The 23349-nt window shown below is 40.7% G+C and overlaps 1 protein-coding gene across 1 annotated transcript in view; it reads right to left on the bottom strand.

The window, feature by feature from the left end:
* EXOC4 (exocyst complex component 4) overlaps positions 1 to 12774 on the bottom strand; it is a gene marked incomplete in the record, with an annotated part of 4032161 nt that extends 4019387 nt beyond the window's left edge. Inside the window, 1 exon segment of the mRNA XM_044087318.1 lies at positions 12472 to 12774. Within this exon segment, the coding sequence (XP_043943253.1) occupies positions 12472 to 12774 (303 nt within the window).
* Between the last annotated feature and the right edge of the window lie 10575 nt (positions 12775 to 23349).

Below are 23349 nucleotides of genomic sequence, written 5' to 3'. Positions count from 1 at the left end.
TAAAGGCTTATATGTTTTCTCTTTCACAAGACAAAGAGCTGCTTCTCTCTCCCACTGCAAACATCAGATCAGCATAGCTTCTCCTAAATCAAAGGCTGAACTATTACATGAGGGTTTTTTTTTTTTTAGAGCACCATGGCATATGCTTTCTCAAGGAAGTTGGGACATGGGATATCTCTGTAACTGGAATACAACCTCCTATCCCCTTTTTTGAAAATAAGGGCCACCCCAGATTTTCCGGTTCAGAGCTACTGTCCCAGACTCCCACCCAGCAGAGAAAAGGTATATTAACCACAGTACACAGTGTCCAGTGATCCATCCTCACATTCACTCCAACAGCTTTGCCACGATAATGTATGTATATTCACTGCGACCTCATCTGAAATGGAACTAGTTGCAGAATTTGACACTGCCAGTGCATCTTCTAAGAAAGACATGCCTAATGAATTCTGTCATTCTTCAACATATTCCTTTCACCACCTCAACAATGTCACCAATAATGCTAAGTATATTTCCACTCATGCTAAAAACAGCCTGGGAAATATACTAACTAGAAACACTCTGTACAAATAGACCAGCAGACAACAATAACAACTGTTTAGCACTTTTGTTTTTTAATTATAATAAAAACTTCCATCAGAATCAAGAATTATCCCGCCACCCTATCCTGTATCAACAGATAGTTTTCCAGAGCCACTCTAAGACCATCTAAAAGCCATTATACTGTATCACCTTGCCAATCGCCTCCCATACAAAGGCATTCAACCTTTCACACACTATCAAGTGAAATCCAAAGACACCATCTGACTAGTATTGCATGGCATGGCTCCTTCTTAAACCTAATAGATTCCCTCACCTGTTGTCCAGCAGCAGGTTCTAAGGTTTCTATTATAAGAAGCACTGACCATCTTTTGGGCAGAGTTCTTGGCTGCTGCTTCAGTTATTGAAGTCTTGTATAAAGTCTGTCCCAGCTCCACATCCCTATCCTCCCCACGTATGCAGGAGAAACTCTTCTGATGGTTGTAGATGAACTTATCTCACACAGACCCATCAGTTAAATGTTCCCATCAGACCATCATTACATGTTAAGATTTCCTAGGTTTGTTCAGGCAACACCTTGACTATCTGACTCAATTTGCCTCAGAATTGTGACCACTGGATAACTTAGCACCTTTATTGAAGCAACTGTCCTGAATGTGCAGTCTCAGATTCACTGATCTTTGGCTCAAGGTGTTCTGGGATCAAATGCACTTATTCTTGAGTTCAAAGATAGTGTTTTCTAGGGATAATTTGTAACTCACACACAAGTCCAAAAATAATTCACCACATAGTCTCAGATCAGACAGTCAGTTCCTTCCAGTTATATGCCTCTAGGTATTTCCATCTTTATCCATATGAGGGTTGAAGCTTCCCAGTAGAATTACATAATCTTTAGGTGGTACTATATTGAGCATTGTCCCACAGATTCAGAAGGCTGACTTTTCCATATAACTGTTAGATGCATGTGCACAAACATCAGAGTTTTCCTCTCTACAACTAGCAGTAGCCCTCTCATTTACTAGTTCAAACTCCAAGTGAGCAGCAGACAGTGTGAGCTTATGAATATCCTAACAGGTGGGAGTGGGCCGGCTGCAGAATAGGAGAGAGAAAGATGACCCCCACTTGAAGTCTGTTTCCTGAACTAGTGCTATATAAAGAGTTGGTGATTTTAACCTCCTATGCAAGTTGTGGCTCCTTCCCCAGTACACCTAGGAGTAAGTTTCCACTGCCACTGGCTAGCCCATCTTAATCTTTCTTGATCATGTCTTCCACCTGACCCTCCCCTACCTTTCTCCTTGTGGACAGATCATCCTTACAGTGGCTGCTTGCATCTTTTTCTGGATGAGCTAGGATAGGCTATTTGAAATTATTGTATTTTGAATTACACCAGGGCATCGTACTACTAGACTGGTTAGTACTGTTGTCTTATTGAGCTTTGTTCTTCTGTTCAGTTTTCAGATGGGGCATGTATCACAGTGCACATGCTTTTTATCAGTTGTTCAGTTCCCTCCCATATACCTAAGACATGTAGTATGGAAATTTTTGATTCTCCAAATTGCCTGCAGTTGTGTTTGTGTGTATGTGTGCATGTGTGTTTCCTGCAATAATCCGGCATCTATCCAGGAGCAGTTTCTCTACCTTGTACCTATTAATGTTCAAGATTGTGATAATAAGCCTCTTGCTCCCTTTCTGTCACTCTGTCTCTGTATATATATATATATATATATATATATATATATATATATATATATATATGTGTGTGCATATTTGTGTGTGTATGTGTGTGTGCATGTATATACATATAAATACTAACTTGATGGTCACACAGCTGCAGAGGAAAAATAGGAAAGACAAAAAAAACTTTGAATCATTGCTGGTGTTCTAACAGAAACTAAATTAATAAATAGGAAGTAGTGTTAGTTTTGAACTAAATTACCAGTATTACTGAGTGATCTTATGCAGGGTATAAAATCCGATGCCTTACATTCAATTTATAGTTTCTTGGCAGATCACCATTTAGTGAACAGTAATTGTATTACTAGTGTAAAAGTTCTTACTTACACTAAAGTTACACCATGGCACAGTGTTCCATACAATCCCCTTACTTAACTACCAGGATAGCACCATATGAGTGCTAGAACAGGCTCTGGCTCCTACACAATGCTGAACTGGATTACTTGGGTAATCAGTGAATGAATGATTGAATGAATAACAACATTCATAATTAAACATTCTAAATCTTTTGAATGTGGAGTCACATTTTTTTGGATCAGTGGAAGTGTTTAAATTAATTAGGGAATGCAATAGGACCAGTCTGTATACTCATTTAAATAAATATAGAAGTGAAAAAAGCAACTAAATACCCCGCAGTAGAACATGGCTTATTAGAATATGGAGTATAGTGGCAGCTATAATATTTTATGCTTACAAAGCTCATCACTTGAATAGTAAAATCACACAGCATGGAAAGAAGCTGCATCTATGATATGCCAAACCATACCTCTCAGACTTATAGCACAGAAAATCTGGGCAAAGCCATAAATAATGGGGGTAATGGGGGGGAGGGCAAATTCCCCAAAATAGGGGCAGTTTTTTAATATTGCTCTTACAAACTTTGAAAGTTGATAGAAAAACAGGTTTTGCATTAACATGGATTTCCTGAAGGACATGAAATCTGAAACTCAAATGTCTGTCATTATTTTCTGACTTCAACCCTGAATAATTTTCCAATGATTTGCTAGAAAACCACAATTTTATGAGAAACAGACCAAAAATATGAGGCAAAAATCTGGACATTCCGGGAAAATCTGGGCAGTTGAGAGGTATGTGCCAAACTTATATGTATATTCACCAGCATTGTACATACCGGTAGAGGGCCATTATCTATCAAAATCTGTTTTTTTAAAGGAAAGTGCACAACCTCAGCCAGTGTAAATGACTATGTTTTACTATATTATTAAATTTAAGAAATAATCTATTGCAATTTGCTGCTTTCACAAAATATTAGAGCATGACACTTAAATTTCCTATAGTAAGTTAAGAAAAAAATGGATTTCTATTAAAAAATAACATGATGATTGCCATGTTCACATTTTCCCAAGACACAGCTTTCCCAAATTGGGACAGCTCTGGCAAAATTAGTTGGTGACCCTGCTTATTTTGATTATCTCTTAACTGTGTAAGTCTGCTAGACACATTATATAAAACTGAGACTGAGCAAATCAAGTGCAGGACTACAAGTTTAAACTTGTAAGGCAGCTAATGCACTTATCCTTTGCACTAAACTGTCAGCCTTATAACTGACAAGTTCAGTACTGATGATTTTACTTGAGGTATGCTGCTCTGTATTACAGAACCATAAGTACAAATTAGTCAGGCTAATCATTTCTAACTTAGTACTTGAACATGAGGACCATTTTTGACTTGAGTTAGCATGTAAGATGAGACATATCTCTCAACTGTCCAGATTTTTGCAGAATTACCACATTTTTGTCTCATATGTTTGGCCTGTTTCTTATAAAAATGTGTTTTTCTGGCAAATTACTGGCAAATCATTGAGGACTGAAGTCAAAAAATAATGGCAGACATTTGAGTTTCAGACTTCATTTCCTTCAGAAAATTCATGCCAGTACACAACCTGTTAGTCTATCAACTTAAAAAGTATCCATATTTTGGGCCTTTGTCCTCCCATTATTTGTGGCTTTGGCCAGATTTCTTGGTCTAAGAGGCTGAAAGGTATAAGATGAGAGCTCAGTTTAAAGGGGCTTACTGCAGTGGGCGGAAGTAAATATTCAGAGGTGTATGCAGTGGGTGGAAATGAATACTCAGAGGTGTATACCTCTCCAATGTTCAGACCTTTACAGAATGTTCCAATTTTTGTCTCATATTTTTGATCTGGTCCACATAAAATATGTGTTTTTCTAGCAAACCACTGAAGTCACCAAATAATGACATTTGAGTTTCAGACTTCATATCTTTCAGAAAATGCACACTAACGTAAAACCTGCTATTCTAGAAATGTTCTAAGTTTATAAGAGTAATATTTAATATCTGCCCCTAATTTTAGTCCCTTCCACCCATTATGTTTGGCTTTGTCCAGATTTCTTGAACTAAGAAGTTCAGAGGTATGCTTTGGTGCATGTTGAAATCTTGGTAGGCTGGGTTAATTAGACTGAATAATTGTTGTTAAATAGAAGAAGTGTAAAAAGATACTAGTTTAGAACTGCTCCGGTGGCATAGAGCGATAAAGCCCTGACTATGACCCAGTTGACTCAGGTTTGATTAGTGGCTCAGGCAATTGTCTGATCGAGCAGTAGCAAGGAATGGATGTTTCCATTTCCTAAGAGGGTGGCCGGCCCCATGCATGTCTCCTGTGGGGATCCCTAGGACCAGGCTGGGGACATCAGTTGTGGAGGCATGGTCAAAATGAGAAATCAGGGTGGGGAAATGAATGAGCTGCCACTGAGGTATAGTGAAATACCACATGCCCCCATTTCACACCCACACTTTAACCATCATCATCATGGGTTCTACATGGGAGGGAGGTAAGGAATAATTTAGAAGATTAAAATTAAAACTGAAAACAGCACTGACATCTAGGAACAAAGTCCAAGCTATAAACAAGTTTTGGAGTGATTGATAGGCCCCAAAAGGTGTTGGATCATTTGGACAGGAAAACAAGGATGCTTCATGCTTTTCAAATGATTTATAAAAATCAGTGTATACCAAGACTATATATTCCCTTTTCTGAAGGAGGTATTGGCCTCATTGAAATCGACTACATGTATAGATATGAAATCATAGGACTGCATACATATTTGCTGACCTCACAAGACCAAAACATAGTGAACGTTTTAAAACATCAGGAGAATAAGTTAAGATGACTTCCCTGCTTAGTTTAGCAGAATTATATCAGTGTCAAGCAGGAAAGTAAATCAGACAAGATGTAGATAAAAATCAGGCCCCAACTGAATGTGCCAAAAAAAAAGAATATACGGTGAAGGATCAGATGAGAAGGCAAGAAATGTGGAAAATGCATAAATATAGTTGCAAGTATAGAAAACTCTTGGAACAACCTCGTGTTTATCAGGATTGAAAGCAGGAAAGGTTAAGGAGAGGTGAATTTAAAACAAAAGATGCAAGGTTCATCTTGGTGGCCCAATATAGTGGACTACATACACATTAGTTTACAAAGTCCATTAAACATATGGAAGAAACAGACTAATGTAGGTTTTGTAAAACAGAATTGGAAGCAGCCTCACATCTTGTTGCTGGTTGTGATATACTAATGCAGAAGAACTGCATACTGAAAGCCATAATAATGTAGCAAGACTGTTGCATTGGGGATTGTGCAAACATTATAATATTGAAGTAGTTGAAAAACATTGGCTTCATGAGCCACAAAGTATTATAGAAAATGTTGAAGTTTATATCACATGGGCTCACCCATTGCCAACTGTTTGAAAAATAGATGCAAGAAAACCAGATATAGTAGTCCATGAAAAGAACACAAAAGTAGCATTGACCATTAAAATTGTTACACCCAGTGACTGCAATGTTTTGTGTGGAGAGATACACAAAGTCATAAAATACCAGGATGTGTAGGCAGGAATGAGGGCAATGTGGAAGAAAGATATCCATACATTTCCAATATTAGTAGGAGCACCAGGTCTTATAAAAAAGAATTTACAATTGTACTTAGATATGTTATTGATACATATAACTCCATATAAATTTTAGAACTCATTACTGGGCACATTGAGGGTGCTGTGAAGAGCACTTCTGGCTAACATCAAAGACTGAAACAATACTAATTTCAGGAACTTTAATCTTAGTTTGACTTAGGAATGGGGTCCATTCCCGTCATGATATTAGAAACCCAAAAGACTTGGAGAAATTAAAAAAAAAAAAAGAGGGAGGAAGATAGACAGCACAACTCCCCAGGACATCCTTAGGCTCCTTGATGGCCCCAGCTACAAATTAGGGAATTGGACTAGGGGTAATGGAGTGTCAGTAGACCCAGAGAAGGATGTGGGGCACTGGGATGGCTGACAGAGAGAAAAGAGGATAAAAAGAAACAACAAAAAAAAATAAAGGTTTATTTAGTACTCCAGCTATCCAAAATATTATTTTACTTGGCTTTAGAAATTAAAATGAAGCAACAGTACCTTAATTATTTCTCATTACAATAGTCAGCCTACACAAGCCTTCCAAGACTCAACAGTCTTGAAAATAAAACTACATAGCTGTAGGCCTCTCCCAGGCCTAGCTTCCAACTCTGGAAGCCAAGGGTTTCCAAAAGTTGCATACCACAGGTTAGCCATGACTAAGCTTTCTCATTCCATGCTGCTAAGTTTTTCATCAGATGATCCTCTAAGTGAGGAATTAACTTCCTGCCTGCTGCCTTTAGGCAACTTTCTTATATAGCACCTTTACTGACAATTAAATCCTTGTTTCCAGCTAAATGTGGTGAGAATATTCACACACTCCATACCATATCATACATTCTGAGAAAAAATGTAAAGGTACCTATACATTCTCTCCAACCAATATATTACAACTACCCTTCCCACCACAAAACCAGGTGTTTGGGAATTATAATGATTGGTTGTAGGTTCTGGACAATTCATCTGCACTTCTGTTGGCCAAGCCAGGTGTCACTGTGTACTGAAAGAGATGGAATAATACTGCTCACCAGCACAATTTTGTATTACCATCAGTTTGCCTGCTTAACCATTGCTAAGGGCCCTGATCTGTTACCAAACTGAAATACCTACCTAGCAAATAATATTTGAAACGATAAAAATCCCATAATATTGCTACAGGCTGTCTTTCAAAAGCTGAATACCTCATTTCTGCATTGTTCAGCTTGTTTGTTTGCTTATTTATTTGTTTGTTTATTTATTTACTAACTGGTGTAGGGAATTAATCCAAATGGACCTATTTCACTTTCAGCTTAGGAAAAAAAAAAACAATAAAACCAATATTCAAAAGCAGATTACAAACTTTATAAGAAGTATATGTGAAAACATTACAATACAAATAACAAAGCAGGAGCTAAATACATTTTACAATCATCATCTTCTTTTGGCTGTTCCCGTTAGGGGTCGCCACAGCGGATCACCTGTTTCCATTTCTTCCTGTCCTTTGCATCTTGCTCTGTCACACCAACCACCTGCATGTCCTCTCTCACCACATCCATAAACCTTATCTTAGGCCTTCCTCTTTTCCTGTTACCTGGTAGCTTCATCCTTAGCATCGTTTTCCCAATATACTCCGCATCCCTTCTCAGCACATGTCCAAACCAACGTAATCTTGCCTCTCTGGCTTTGTCTCCAAACCTTCCATCCTGGGCTAACCCTCTAATATACTTATTCCTAATCCTGTCCACCCTCGTCACACCCAGTGCAAATCTTAACATCTTTAACTCTGCCACATCCGGCTCAAACACCTGCCTTTTTGTCAATGCCACTGTCTCCAACCCATATAACATAGCTGGTCTCACTACCCTCTTGTAGACCTTCCCTTTCACTCTTACAGGTACTCATCTGTCACAAATCACTCCTGACACTCTTCTCCACCCACTCCATCCTGCCTGTTCTCTCTTCTTCACCTCTCTTCCACACTCACCATTACTCTGAACTATTGACCCCAAGTATTTAAACTCATCCACCTTTGCCACCTCTACTCCTTGCATCCTCACCATTCCTCTATCCTCCCTCTCATTCACACACATATATTCTGTCTTAGTCCTGCTGACCTTCATTCCTCTTCTCTCTAGAGCATATCTCCATCTCTCCAGGGTCTCCTCCACCTGTTCCCTACTCTCACTACAGATCACAATGTCATCTGCAAACATCATTGTCCATGAGGACTCCTGTCTGATCTCGTCTGTCAACCTATCCATCACCACTGCAAATAAGAAAGGGCTCAGAGCTGATCCTTGATGTAACCCCACCTCCACCTTAAACGCATCCGTCACTCCCACCGCAGACCTCACCGCTGCCACACTACCCTCGTACATATCCTGTACCACTCCTACATACTTCTCTGACACTCCTGACTTCCTCATACAATACCACAACTCCTCTCTAGGCACCCTGTCATATGCTTTCTCCAAGTCTACAAAAACACAATGCAACTCCTTCTTACATTCTCTGTACTTCTCCATCAACACTCTCAGAGCAAACATCGCGTCGGTAGTGCTCTTTCCCAGCATGAAACCATAATGCTGTTCACTAATCATCACATCCCTTCTTAACCTAGCTTCCACTACTCTTTCCCATAACTTCATGCTGTGACTGATCAATTTAATCCCTCTGTAGTTACTACAGCTCTGCACATCACCCTTATTCTTAAAAATTAGTACCAAAACACTTTTTCTCCATTCCTCAGGCATCCTCTCACTTTCCAAGATTTCATTAAACAATCTGGTTAAAAACTCCACTGCCATTTCACCTAAACACCTCCGTGCTTCCACAGGTATGTCATCTGGGCCAACAGCCTTTCCATTCTTCATTCTCTTCATAGCTATCCTTTCTTCCTCCTTGCTAATCCATTGTACTTCATGATTCACTATTCCTACATCATCCAACCTTCTCTCCCTCTCATTCTCTTCATTCATCAACCCCTCAAAGTACTCTTTCCATCTCCTCAACACACTCTCCTCGCTTGTGAGTATGTTTCCCTCATTATCCTTTATCATCTTTACCTGCTACACATCTTCCCTAGCTCGATCCCTCTGTCTAGCCAATCTGTACAGGTCCTTTTCTCCCTCCTTAGTGTCCAACCTTTCATACAACTCTTCATATGCCTTATCCTTAGCCTTCACCACCTCTCTCTTTGCCATGCACCTCATCCCCTTATACTCCTGTCTACTTTCTTCATCTCTCTGACAATCCCACTTCTTCTTTGCCAACCTCTTTACCTGTATACTCTTCTGTACTTCCTCATTCCACCACCATGTCTCCTTGTCGTCCTTCCTTTGTCCCGATGTGATACCAAGCACCTTTCTAGCCATCTCCCTTACTAGCTCTGCTGTAGTTACCCAGCTATTTGGTAACTCTTCACTGCCTCCCAGTGCCTGTCTTAACTCATCCCTGAACTCCACCTCACAATTACCCTTTTTCAATTTCCACCATTTGGTCCTTGCTGCTGCCCTCACACTCCTCCTCCTCTTCTTGATCACCAATGTCATCCTACAAACCACCATCCTATGCTGCCTAACTACACTTTCTCCGGCTACCACTTTACAGTCTCCAATCTCCTTCAAACTGGGCCTCCTACATAAGATATAATCCACCTGTGTGCATCTTTCTCCACTCTTGTATATCACCCTATGCTCCTCCCTCTTGTTAAAATACGTATTCACCACAGCCATATAAATCCTTTTCGCAAAATCCACTACCATCTGACCTTCTGCATTCCTTTGTTTAATACCATACCTACCCATCACTTCCTCATCCCCACTGTTCCCTTCACCAACATGCCCATTTAAATCTGCTCCAATCACCACTCTCTCACCCTTGGGTACAGTCATCAGCACTTCATCCAATTCACTCCAAAATTTTTCTTTCTCATCTATTGAACACCCAACTTGTGGAGCATATGCACTAACAACAGTAATCATTACACCATCAATTTCCAGCTTCAGAAACATCACTCTATCCGACACCCTTTTCACCTCCAAAACACTCTTCGCATACTGTTCCTTCAGAATAAATACATTTTATAATAAAGAAGAAAAATGCAGTGAACAATAAAAATAAAAAATATGAAAAAAAAAGATCAAAGGAGAGGTAAAATTAGTAAAGGGTATGGATAATGGAGCAAAGGAGCCTGCAAAGGTAGAAAAGGAAAGTAAAATAAAGGTGAAAACAGGAGAAAGTTTGAGCAAAGCAAGAAAGAGAAGGAAAAGGTAAAAAAAGAAAAATATATACAAGAGAAATGTAAAGGAAAAAGAAGGTACAAATAGCAAATACACAGTTTAAATTACCAGAGCTATATGAAAAGTTATAAACAGAGTTATGGCAAGATAGGGGACTATAAAGGGAACATTACAAAAGAAAGGGTAAGTCATTTTATTAATAAAGTGAAAATGTGTAGAAACAGGCAACCTGATGTCCAGATAGTCAATACTAACTGTCGTATTCTTTTACCTTAAAAGAAGACGCGAGACAATGGTGTGCAGTTAGTACCAACTCCAAGCTTTATTGACCGGTCAACATACATGCAATGCAATGCAACAACTTCCTGTCTTCTCCTCACCACATCACCCGAGTCCGGAAGATGGCAAGGCCTCTTCGACCTTACTTGGCACATTTTCCCGACACCCAGGGTTTGGTTCACAGTCAGGCTCAGGTAAGGGAATCAAATGACAGTCCCAACCTTGAAAGACCTCGGCGCAATGGTTTTGATCTACCATACCTGGGGTCTTCAGATCTGTCCACCCACACCTGGTCACCAGGCAACACATTCCCACGGGCCTGGCGATGGCCTGTTGTAGATTTCGCCATTATACACCCTCTTCTCCCCTCTTTCCCCTGAGCCTTCTCCAATCAGGCAGAGCAGGGTCCAACTGTGGAGGATAAATCGAGGGAAGTCCCCATAAGGGGCTATAACCATTCTGCAGCGTTGTCCCAAGAGAGCCATGTACGGATCTGTACTTTTCTTTAGCAGATTCTTCACCGTCTGCACCGCGTTCCGCCTCCCGTTACTCTGCGGGAACCTGGGGCTGCTTGTAACATGGTGAAGCCATAGCGGTTGCAAAGGCGCAAAAGACTGCCCTGAAAACTGAGGTCCATTATCAGACACAAGTACCTCTGGGATACCATGGGCGAGGCGAAAAAGATTTTAGGTGGATGATGACCTCGTTGGATGTGGTATGGTTCAACAATGCAATCTCGAGAAACCTGGAGAAGTAGTCTACAACAAGAAGGTAAGTATGTCCTTTCAAATCCGCCCACTCTTTGCCATGGACGGTCAGGGTATGCCGTTGGAAGGAGGGGCTCAGGAGGATTCCTTCTCTCTGAGATGCGTCCTGCATCTTAAGACCATGTCATTTATCTGTTGGCTAAGCCCAGGCCACCAAACGGTCTGACAGGCTCTGGCTTTGCACTTCACAATGCCTTGATGTCCCTCATGCAACTCGACAACACCTCATTACGCATGGCAGAGGGATAACAAGGCGCGAATCTTTCAAAAGCAACCCATCTTTCACTGTCAGAGTCAGTAGTTCTTCAGTAAAAGGTTCCTGGTCACCCCTGGCTGCACAAGCGCACACACACTCACCGTCCGGCCAGCTGCTCCGTAGGGGTTTGGGAGAAGGATGGCTTCACCTGCATGTTTTCCACAATACTATGCACATATATATCCGTATCCTCCATTAACTCTGTTTCCTCCGGGTTAGCCTGGTTTTAAGTGGAGAACGTGACAGGGCATCTGCCACCCACAGTGATTTCCCTGGAGCATATTGCCGAAAACTGCATCAGCCTCATCCTGAAGCGTTGAATTCTGGGCGGTAAAAGATCCAACGCCTGGCCACCCAGCAGGGAGACCAAGGGTTTATGGTCAGTCTCTAGACAAAATGGTTTGCCCAATAGGTAATCTCGAAGCGTTCACATGCCCAGGTAGATGCCAAAGCCTCTTTTTCAACCTGGGCATATCGAGAGTGACCTCGTGTATGCCACGGGTCTCCAGCCATCCTCCCATTGTTGCTGCAACACACTCCCCAACCCAAAGGATGATGCATCTGCGGAAACCTTCGTATTCCTCTTCGGGTCATACACAGCCAGAACTGGAGGTGAGGTGATTGCCTCTTTTAAATCATTAAATGCCTTCTCCTGATCCCCACCCCAGTACCAGCTGTTCTTTTTTGATAATAAGTCTCTCAAAGCTCTATCCCTCAGCCAAATGAGGGATGAACTTCCCCACCTGATTCACCATGCCCAGGAAACTTCTGAGTTCTCCTACTGTAGCAGGTGCTGTCATCTCTGTGATGGACGCGGTCCGCCTTGGATCCGGGCTTATACCAGAACTCGTAATGACATGGCCCAAGAAGGTCACTGTGCCTCTCGACAGGTCACATTTCTCTATATTCAACGTAATACCAGCTTCTTCCAGCCTCTTAAGTACTGCATGAAGTCGGGCATCGTGCTCTTCCTGGCAACGCCCCCAGACCAACACATCGTCTATGTGACAAATCACACCCTCTAGTCCTTCAATGACCTCTGCCATCATGCGTTGAAAGTGTTCCGGTGCAGAATTAATGCCAAAGGGAAGGCGGTTAAAGGCCAAAAGGGGTTATGAATGTGGTAAGCGCAGCCGACTCCTCCGACAAAGGAATTTGCCAAAATCCCATATTGGCATCCAGCTTGCTAAACACCTTCGCCCCAGCAAGCATCCCAAGACTCTGCTCAACCGAGGGCAGCACGAACCTTTCCCTGCATACGTATTCATTTAACTTAGTGTAGTCTACACACAGTCTCAGCCTGTTACTGTCTTTCTTTGGGACTACCACCATGCCTGCACACCAATCGGTAGGCTCTTCCATTCTGGTAACAACGCCTAGCCTCCATCCTCTTTAGCTCCTCTTTCACTTTCCCCATCAATGGCAGTGGTATCCTCCTGGGGTCTTCAGGGATAAGGCACCGCCTTAGGTTGGAGCTTTATGTGGTATTTCCGCTGCACTACCCCAACCCAGAGCACAACTCCGGTAAGAGGCCTTCAAAGCCATGGTGATAGAGTCAACACGTTTCAGGAGACCCAGACCCAAAATAGCAGGAAGGCCCAAAGGCATGCGGAGTCCCTGCACAACATACACTTTCGCATGTCTGTCTCTGTCCGTAGCTGAGCTTAGCTCCAAGGATCCTATAACCACCAATGGCATCCCTCCAGGACCCAGCAAGGGTTTCTCCGCGCTGGAGCACAGGAGGCGTTCCTCCCACGGAACAAGTTGTGCAGGTTTGACTTGGAAATAACAGGACATCTGCCCCGTGTCAAGCTTACAGACATCTGCCCCGTGTCAAGCTTAAAGTCATAGGTGTGCCCTGTATTTGCACCTCCACAATCCAAGAATGGTTCCCGGAAGAGACAGAGCCAAGGAAGAACCCTGTTCATCACGCTCCCCGGCTCCTCGTCTTCCTCAATACTCTGCACTGCCTTGAACTGTCGGCAAACCCGCTGATAGTGGCCCTTCTTCCCACACCAGCGACATCTTGCAGCAGTCGCAGGGCATAGGAGTCTATGGTGAAATGGCCCCACACCTGTAACACAGCGGCGGGCGTCTTTACTCTTGTGCTGCTGGCGCTGAAAATTTGGCGCCAAAGGCTTGCCCCAACTTTTCAAGCCCTCCGGTCTCGTCTGGGTGTCGGTGGTGACTGCACAGCGTTCACGTTGTACTGCAAGGCGGGACTGTCACACCTCAAGGCTTGCTGCTTCTTAACCTCCTCCGACTGTCTGGCCATATTTACGGCCCTCTCTAAGTCCAACTCTTTTTCCATCTGCATCCGCTCAGACAGTCTAGTATCTGCTAGGCCCACAACAATTCTATCCCTTATAAGCTCGTCATGAAACGTCCCGTAATTGCAGTGTTCGCTAAAGCATGCAAGGCAGTAACAAAAGCATCAACAGTCTCATTCAGTTCTTGTTTCCTCATATTAAATCGCACGTTCATACACAATGTTCTTTTGACGATAAAGAACTTTTCAAAACCCTCCTTCACTTTAGCATACTCCTGGTGCTCTGCCTCGGTCAGCTTGAGGCCTCTCAGCGTCATCTGCCTCATCGCCCATGCAGTATATCAGGGTGTTCACCTGGTTCCCCTCTGGGTTGGAGGATAAGTTGCTGGCCTGCGGAACCGTTCAAACCGGGCGTATCCACCGTGTCCATTCGTGGGGTTTGGAAGTCAAAGGGCTCTGGCGGCTGGATACTGAACGTAGCATTGGGAGCACTGGTCGCCATATTGATTCTAGCACGTGGCTGCCGACCATTCTCGTCATCCGACATGTCCGCTTTCCACACCACTTGGCCCCTCGTACAATCGTCAACAAAAGGTCAGCACTCCCAAGCACAGCCACACAGCACTTCTGACACCATGTCGTATTCTTTTACCTTAAAAGAAGACGCGAGACAATGGTGTGCAGTTAGTACCAACTCCAAGCTTTATTGACCGGTCAACATACATGCAATGCAATGCAACAACTTCCTGTCTCGCAGCCTTTATATCATGCACAGAACACTAGCTACGGCAAGACAACCCAGTCCATTGAATACACCACACTAACCACAGGAAACAAAGTCCAAGTTTCTTCTTTAACGTAAAAGTGTTTTATTTTTCAAAAAGACAACGTTTTCGCCGTGACCCCTGTCACAGCTTCCTCAGAAGAAGACAAATAAAACAGCTAAACTGGTCTGTTCAAATACTCAGTTAACAGGAAGTGACAAATAATTGCACATCCTGCACTAATTTGTCTTAATTAAAAATAATAAATAAAATCATGAATAGTCATAAAAAACTCCATTGAATTATCTATAAATATTGTGTGATAAAAAACATCATAAAAATATTCTTACTAGTACATTTAATAACATTGTAAATATTATGCATTAAACCCACAAAGTAATGTGCATATAGGCATTACCTAAAGTAGCTCTTTAGTTTAAGAACACATGAAATGTTACAGTTCTCATTGAGGCCATCTAGCCTAAATGCATCTAAATTCAACTGCCATAAAAGTTCGACACACTCAAGAACTGTCTGAAAGGGGCCTCCCCTATCAGTTAAAGGTACTTGATCAATACCCATAAAACTAAAGGAGTGGTCAGGGTTACTGCTAACATGTTTTGCCAAGGCATTCTCTAAAGAGGTTTTTATAGCATAAAGATGCTGATATACTCTCTCTTTTAGTTTGCGATTGGTTTTCCTATGTAAAGGAAGGGCAGGAATTACACAAGCGATGTACACCACTGACTTTGAATGCAAGTAATCCTCTGCTTAATGTTGTATTTTTGTTCCTAACTATAAAGGAATTTCCAGTTCTCATCACTTTACACATGTTGCAGCATCCACATTTAAATGAACCTCTAGGTCTTATGTAACCATAAGTGTTAGAAGTGTGCTGTAAAATTCTTTCAAATTATTACTTCTCCTGTAAATTACATAGGGGCTGACCTAACTTGTCAATCAAATTAACGGAATTAATAACTAGTGGCCAGTTTTTAAGATAATGGCCCAAATTCCTGTTGAATTCAAATTAAATTGAGTTATAAAACTTAAAGAAAAATTTCTCTGCTGATTTAATAAGGAATTTTGGTGTGCTAGTTCATTATCAGTAATAGACCTACCTACATTAGATTGGTCAAGTAGTGGTTTATACAACCCTTTTGTTCTTTTAGTGTCAACTTCATTTATAAGCCCCTCTAAAAGAGGGACAGGGTATCCACGGTTTATAAACATACCTTTCAAAAATTGGCACTCAGCTTTGAAATCGCTATAAGTGCTGCACATCCTGCCTGCACGTACCAGTTGTCCTTTGACAATAGATTTTTTCTGCCTAGGTGGATGTAAACTAGTGTAGTGCAGGAAAGAGTTGCAGTACGTCTGTTTCCTGAAAATGCCAGACAAATAAATCTCTTCATCTATTTCTTTAGTTAGTCTCACATCCAAGTAGTCTGTTTCTACTGTTGAAAACCTATAAGTAAATTTTAACCATTGTGTAGAATTGTTCAAATAATCTACAAAAAGTTTTGCTTCAACTTCATTCCCTTTAAAAAGGATAAATATGTCGTCCAAAAACCTAGTGTAATATTTTATCTTCTGCATTACAGTTTCATTAGATAGTATATAAAGGTTTTCCCAAAAGGCTACAAACAAGTTAGCCACACTGGCTCCGCAGGGGGAGCCCATGGCTATTCCACATTTTTGTAAATAGAATTTATGTTCAAAAACAAAAAAGTTTGATGACAATACTATACTCAACAGGATGTGCAGCACTTATAGCGATTTCAAAGCTGAGTGCCAATTTTTGAAAGGTATGTTTATAAACCGTGGATACCCTGTCCCTCTTTTAGAGGGGCTTATAAATGAAGTTGACACTAAAAGAACAAAAGGGTTGTATAAACCACTACTTGACCAATCTAAGGTAGGTAGGTCTATTACTGATAATGAACTAGCACACCAAAATTCCTTATTAAATCAGCAGAGAAATTTTTCTTTAAGTTTTATAACTCAATTTAATTTGAATTCAACAGGAATTTGGGCCATTATCTTAAAAAACTGGCCACTAGTTATTAATTCCGTTAATTTGATTGACAAGTTAGGTCAGCGCCCCTATGTAATTTACAGGAGAAGTAATAATTTGAAAGAACTTTCACAGCACACTTCTAACACTTATGGTTACATAAGACCTAGAGGTTCATTTAAATGTGGATGCTGCAACATGTGTAAAGTGATGAGAACTGGAAATTCCTTTATAGTTAGGAACAAAAAATACAACATTAAGCAGAGGATTACTTGTGATTCAAAGTCAGTGGTGTACATCGCTTTGTGTAATTCCTGCCCTTCCTTTTACATAGGAAAAACCAATCGCAAACTAAAAGAGAGAGTATATCAGCATCTTTATGCTATAAAAAAACCTCTTTTAGAGAATGCCTTGGCAAAACATGTTAGCAGTAACCCTGACCACTCCTTTAGTTTTATGGGTATTGATCAAGTACCTTTAACTGATAGGGGAGGCCCCTTTCAGACAGTTCTTGAGTGTGTCGAACTTTTATGGCAGTTGAATTTAGATGCATTTAGGCTAGATGGCCTCAATGAGAACTGTAACATTTCATGTGTTCTTAAACTAAAGAGCTACTTTAGGTAATGCCTATATGCACATTACTTTGTGGGTTTAATGCATAATATTTACAATGTTATTAAATGTACTAGTAAGAATATTTTTATGATGTTTTTTATCACACAATATTTATAGATAATTCAATGGAGTTTTTTATGACTATTCATGATTTTATTTATTATTTTTAATTAAGACAAATTAGTGCAGGATGTGCAATTATTTGTCACTTCCTGTTAACTGAGTATTTGAACAGACCAGTTTAGCTGTTTTATTTGTCTTCTTCTGAGGAAGCTGTGACAGGGGTCATGGCGAAAACGTTGTCTTTTTGAAAAATAAAACACTTTTACGTTAAAGAAGAAACTTGGACTTTGTTTCCTGTGGTTAGTATTGACTATCTGGACATCAGGTTGCCTGTTTCTACACATTTTTACAAGTTTGTTTGCTCATTTTTGACTGTTTATTAATAAAGTGACATATAGGACACACTGTGCTCCTCACCTTGAATACCTTGGAGTAGCATTATCCCCAAACCTGCCTCTGACAGATTAGTATACAAGGTAATCTTCTTTAGCAAAAGTAGGCACTGCTAACAGAGGTTCAGATAACAAGAGCCACCTGAGTTCATGAAATGGAGTATCTGCTTCTAGAGACCAATGCACCCTGACAGAAGTTTTCTTTTTTGTGAGCATCAAAAGACAAATGATAGTCACAAAATTAAGCAAAAACTTCTTGTAATATCCTGCTAATCAAAGAAAAACCTTAATTTTTATCTTAGTAGAGGAAACAGACCACTTTATTGCCTCTATTTTTTTCTGGTCTTGCTCCTAACACCTCTCTCCCTAAAGGTACCCTAAGTAGTTGAATTGGGCCACACAGTTTACTTGACTTACATTTTACAGTCAAAATTGTTTGTCTCTTAGATTCTGACATAGCCTGTGTTTATGTAACTGAGATTTCCATTCTCTGAATGAATGACACATTGTGTACATACTCAGTACCATATTATCAGTGGGGCTTCTGTATCTCTTCCAACACAACCTGAAATGTGGTCAGAGCTCCATGAAGGGCAAACGGTAATACTGTATGCTGAAATAGACCAACAGAAGTTACAAAAGCTGTTTTTGTCTTTGATAGAGCAGGTAAATGGTATCTGCCAGTATCCCTTTGATAGGTTTAGTCCAGTATCTGCTCTTCCCTACTTTTTCTGTCAACTCATCGATTCTGGGGATGTAATGGCTATCAAACTTTAAAATACTATCCAGTTTCCTAAAGTAATTCAGAATCCAAAACTTCCAACAGGTTTAGGGACTTGCATTTCTGGGCTGCTCAAATCACTCTGTGACTCTTAAGTCATTACAGAATCTAATACTTCCATCAGGTTTAGGGACTAAGAATTCTGGGTTGCTGCAGTAGCTCTCTGGCTCTTCATTTATTACAGAATATAACACATCCATCACATTTAGGGACTAGTTGTTCTGAGTTGTTGTAATCATTTTGTGAATCTTCTGTCACACCTAGTTTGAACATTTTTTAATTCTTTTACCATTTTTTGTGCCTCTGGTTATCTGCAGTGTCTCAGTCTATCCTTCTTTCTAGAGGTTATTTCTGTATTGTGTTCTGTTACATTAGTTACACCATGCATTTCTGAGAATACTGCTTTGTTTCTTAATCAACGTTATTTCTTTTTCTGCTTGTTTACTTTTGACAAGGGTTCATTTATCCTTCGGCTCCTCAAGTGCATGTATCCCTAAGGAAATACTGAGGAAAGCAACCCCATTTTTGTTAAGTATACTGTACCACTTACATCAGTGCTTTAAAGATATCAGTCTACCATCCTTAGGGATGCCCACCCTCAAGAATAACAGTACTTGCTCCATGGCAATAGCTTTAGCATGAGCTTTGTGTAATGGCACTGCTTCTGGAAATTTGGTAGACTCCTTGGTCTCATTTTACGGTCTTCAGCTTGTAAACTCTATGCAGGGTTTTCTACTTCTTCCCACAGCTTCAGCACATTAATATGATTAATTTGACATGTTTTTTCTCTTTCCTAGTTGCTTAACCATGGAGTTAACTGCAATTATTCTTCCCATAACCTCTGATGGCCTCAGACATTTGGCCAGAAATTCATGAAGGGTACTTGTTAAATTCTCTAAGCTGGGCAGTTATATGAACTCCTTATTGCATTTCCTGGGCTTTTTGCATGTATTCATTTACAATGGGCGTTACCAGTTTTAATATGTCCTTTAAAAAACACAGTATTTTATCACATTTATACATGATGTCTTTTCTCCTTTCCATGTTTCCTTAGCAGTGTCAAGCAGCCCTCTTGGAAATGGGGTAAACGTAGATGAACCTTGTGGTACTTGTCTGGTTACAAATAGTAAACAGTGTGACAGATGGTATTAGCCTTTACCATCTGCATCCAGAACATTCCTCTGTATGGATTTCAGTGTTTGTTAAGCATTTTTACTAATCTATCAGTCTGTGGATGGCAGACTGATATCTTTAAAGTGCTGATGTAACTGGTACAGTACACTTAACACAAAGGGAGTGCCTCGGTCAGTCTTTCCTTAGGGATACCTACACTCGAGAATAACAGTACCTGTTCCATGACAGTATATTTTTAACATGATCTTTGTGTTATGGCACTGCTTCTGGATATTTGGTAGCTTAGTCCATTATAACTGATATTCACTGATACCCAATTACTATATTTTACTAATGACCCCGTGATGTCATTAGCAATCCATTCAATTGTTACTTCTATGGTAAACATTAGTCTCAAAGGACTTTTATAGCAAGTATGGAATGCAGTTTTCTGATATTCTGGACAAGAAACACAGAAGTTCTCTACCTCCTTTATTATATGTGGCCAGTAAAAATCAGGTTAATACTCTTGCCATAGTTTTGTCCCTTCCTAGGGGCTCTCCTACTATGTGACTACGGACAGACTTCATAACTAGTATCTTCTAAGGTTTGGGCAGTAGTAACTAATGTAGAATTTCTTTAATTTCTTTACTTATTGTATATAATAGGCCATAATTAGCAAGTGTCAGTGGTGCAATAAGTGGCATACACACCTTTAGTGCTGGAAGACCAGATTGCTGCAGGTTCTATTCCCACACCAAGTGACTGGATTACCAATGCTGCAGTGCAGCATTATGAAGGTGATTCACACCTGAGTGTGTCATCCTTCAGATGAGATGTTAGAATGAGATCTCACCTGCTTGAGTTAATGATAGTTCAAGTGGATGTAAAAGATCTCATGGTACCTATCAAAAAGAGAAGGGGAAGTTCCACAATGCCCTGGCCAAATTACCCCCAGTACTAGAAATGCCACCTCAGGTCTCCCCTGGAAAAAGGCCACTAGCCTAGTGGGACTCAATTGGTCAACAATGGATGGATAAATAAATAAATAAATAAAATGTTCAACTCAAAATAGGGAGAATATGTAATGGGAACATGCTCCTCACTATCCTACCCTACAACCTTAGGTATATTCATTCTCTTTCTCTACTTAAAGTATCATTTTATTATTGTGCCTTTTCAAAGTTTATATGGCTTAACTGTATGTTCACCAACTCAGGTTACTTTCTTAGTAACTTGCCTTGAGGTAGAAGGTGTAGCTTCTCCTCCACAAAACACTTTTACCACAGCCTCATTTACAGTATATCTTCCTCTGCAAGGGGTAGTTCTAAACAAAAATCCCTTCCTGCTTAATTTGTTCTGTTATTATTATGGATATCTGAAGTGCACCATTTTCCTATATGTTGCTCTCTCTATCTGTCCGTCTCTCTACGCTAGTAGAAGTGGATGATGTCATACATAAAAACTATCATCAGTTTTAACTTTTTTCTTTGTTCACAGACTCCTGCTGCTTAGAGTATACCTTCAGTCGTATTCCCTTTATTATGCTAGAATATGTAGATACAGAAATCTGCATTCTACTCCTTCTCTCACTTTCTGTGCTCACTTTCCTCTGGTGGTCCTCAGTTGTTTTTCTTTGTCTATGTTGCTCTTAGTTTCTGTGCTGTGATTCTTGTAAGTCTCTGTATTGACTTCTCTCTTGTACTGATTTTTATCTAACAGATTCATATCAGGTCATCTTCAGTTCCTAAAGTGACTTCACTTGAAATTTTGAGTTTCTGTTGCTCTGTCATTGGGACATTTTTCCAGATAACAATTAGGATAATTTTTACTTTCCATCCACAGCCATATTCTGTCTCTTTTTATAGTTTCATGAATGACTCCCTTCTCCTGCTTTTTATTCTAAATGTCTGTGCGCCTGTCACTTCTCCTCCCCACTCCTATATTGAATGAGTATAATGTCATACTGGATTTTCTGTACTCTAATTTTCCATTGCACTGTAAAATGAGGATTGTGTTTTCCTAATATGACATCATAAGTTAAATCATGGGATCTGATGTTGTAAATCTTTGTTTATTCATTACAGATAGGACCTCGGTTCCATCCTCAGAACTGATACGGCCGTTTCCCAGCTCATGCAAACAGCCAAAAACTCTCAGCTAAGAACCTACCCACAATGCCCCTCTCCTAGTTACTCCAGATCTCATTTGCCGCATTCCTAGTCAGACGTGTTAGCCATTTCTCTCAAAGTTAAGTAGACAATTGTTAATTTTATGACAGTTTTTCTTCAAAATTACTAAATGTTTAGTCAAGTTAGCCTTTTCTCACTGTCGCCTATAACCTAAGTCTATTTCCTACCATTTTCCTTGGTAATTTAATTTTTTTACTTTTTCTGATACTGTCCCTCTCTCCTGTCTTTTACAGGCCTTCCCTTTTTACTAGTGGTATTCTTTAAAATAAAATCACTGGTATTTTCTCCCTTATTTTTTTTCTATAGGATAGCATTGTTACCTTACCATGTCAGACAAAGCTAAGTTGGGATTTAAACAGTGTGACAAGTGTGGACATAAGATGCCTAACTCAGATACACATGTCCATTGTGTCTACTGTTTGGGAGTGGATCATATTAAAGCTGACTGTGACATTTGTGCTAGTTTTAGTAATTGGACACTATCAGAATGTACGAATAAACTTATTTTAAAAGGTTTACTCAAGACACCATTCTCGGAAGCTCTATCTGGGCCGGAGGTCTCACCCCCTCCTAAGACCAAAAAACATAAGGAAAAACAGAGTCACTCGGTTTCTGCATCTCTGTCAGTTATGGAACCGAGTCGGCTCCGTGCTTCGCTGGCACCCTCAGTGCAGACCTCTTCGGCACCAAGCTCTGTGTCCTCTCCCTCGGTGCTGACCATGATATTCACTCCTATTTTGGTTCCAACCACGGCAACACTGACTTCGGTGCCATCCTTGGTTCCCACATTGGCTCCTGGGACAGTACATGCCTTGGCACCATCCCGACCACGGCTATGACAGTTTCTTTGACTCCATGAGCTCCGATGACTGTACATGCCTCGGCACCATCCCTGGCCATGGTACTGACAGTTTCTTTGGCTCCACTGGCTCCAAAACTCGAATACCTGCCAAGGACAAGATATTCTCCAACTTACGACCCTTTTTTGGGGCAGAGGTTTAGCCCCTTTCTAGAAAGACCTGATTCCCCTTCAGCAGCCTCCTTTAGATCCATGAGGAGTTTTTCTGAACTAGACCTAGTGCGGGTTGTGGACCAGCTTCTGGCAGCTAGGGGATTGCCCATTCCAGCTAGACCTTCCATCCCTCCTGGCTCGGAATCTTTTACCACATCTTCCCCTGTTTATCCTCCTCCAGCATCCACCCTGATCTCGGTACCAGTGTCCGCTTTGGTACATACTGTTTCGGCTCTGACAGCAGTGTTCCCCCTGTTGGCACCGACCACCCCTGCTGCATTAGCTCCAATGGAGCTGATGTTTTCTCGGAGCGGTGCTTAGACCATCCCTACCTTGGTACTTTGGTACCTAGTCCGGCATCTATTTTCTAGCTGGCACCATCTATGCCCACAGTTCTGACGGC

Source organism: Protopterus annectens, chromosome 11.part0 (assembly GCF_019279795.1).
Source record: "Protopterus annectens isolate FY-2018-M chromosome 11.part0, PAN1.0, whole genome shotgun sequence".
In the NCBI taxonomy this organism is placed as follows: Eukaryota; Metazoa; Chordata; order Ceratodontiformes; family Protopteridae; genus Protopterus; species Protopterus annectens.
Note: the sequence above shows the minus strand (reverse complement) of the source record. Positions and strands in the feature narration are given on the sequence as shown.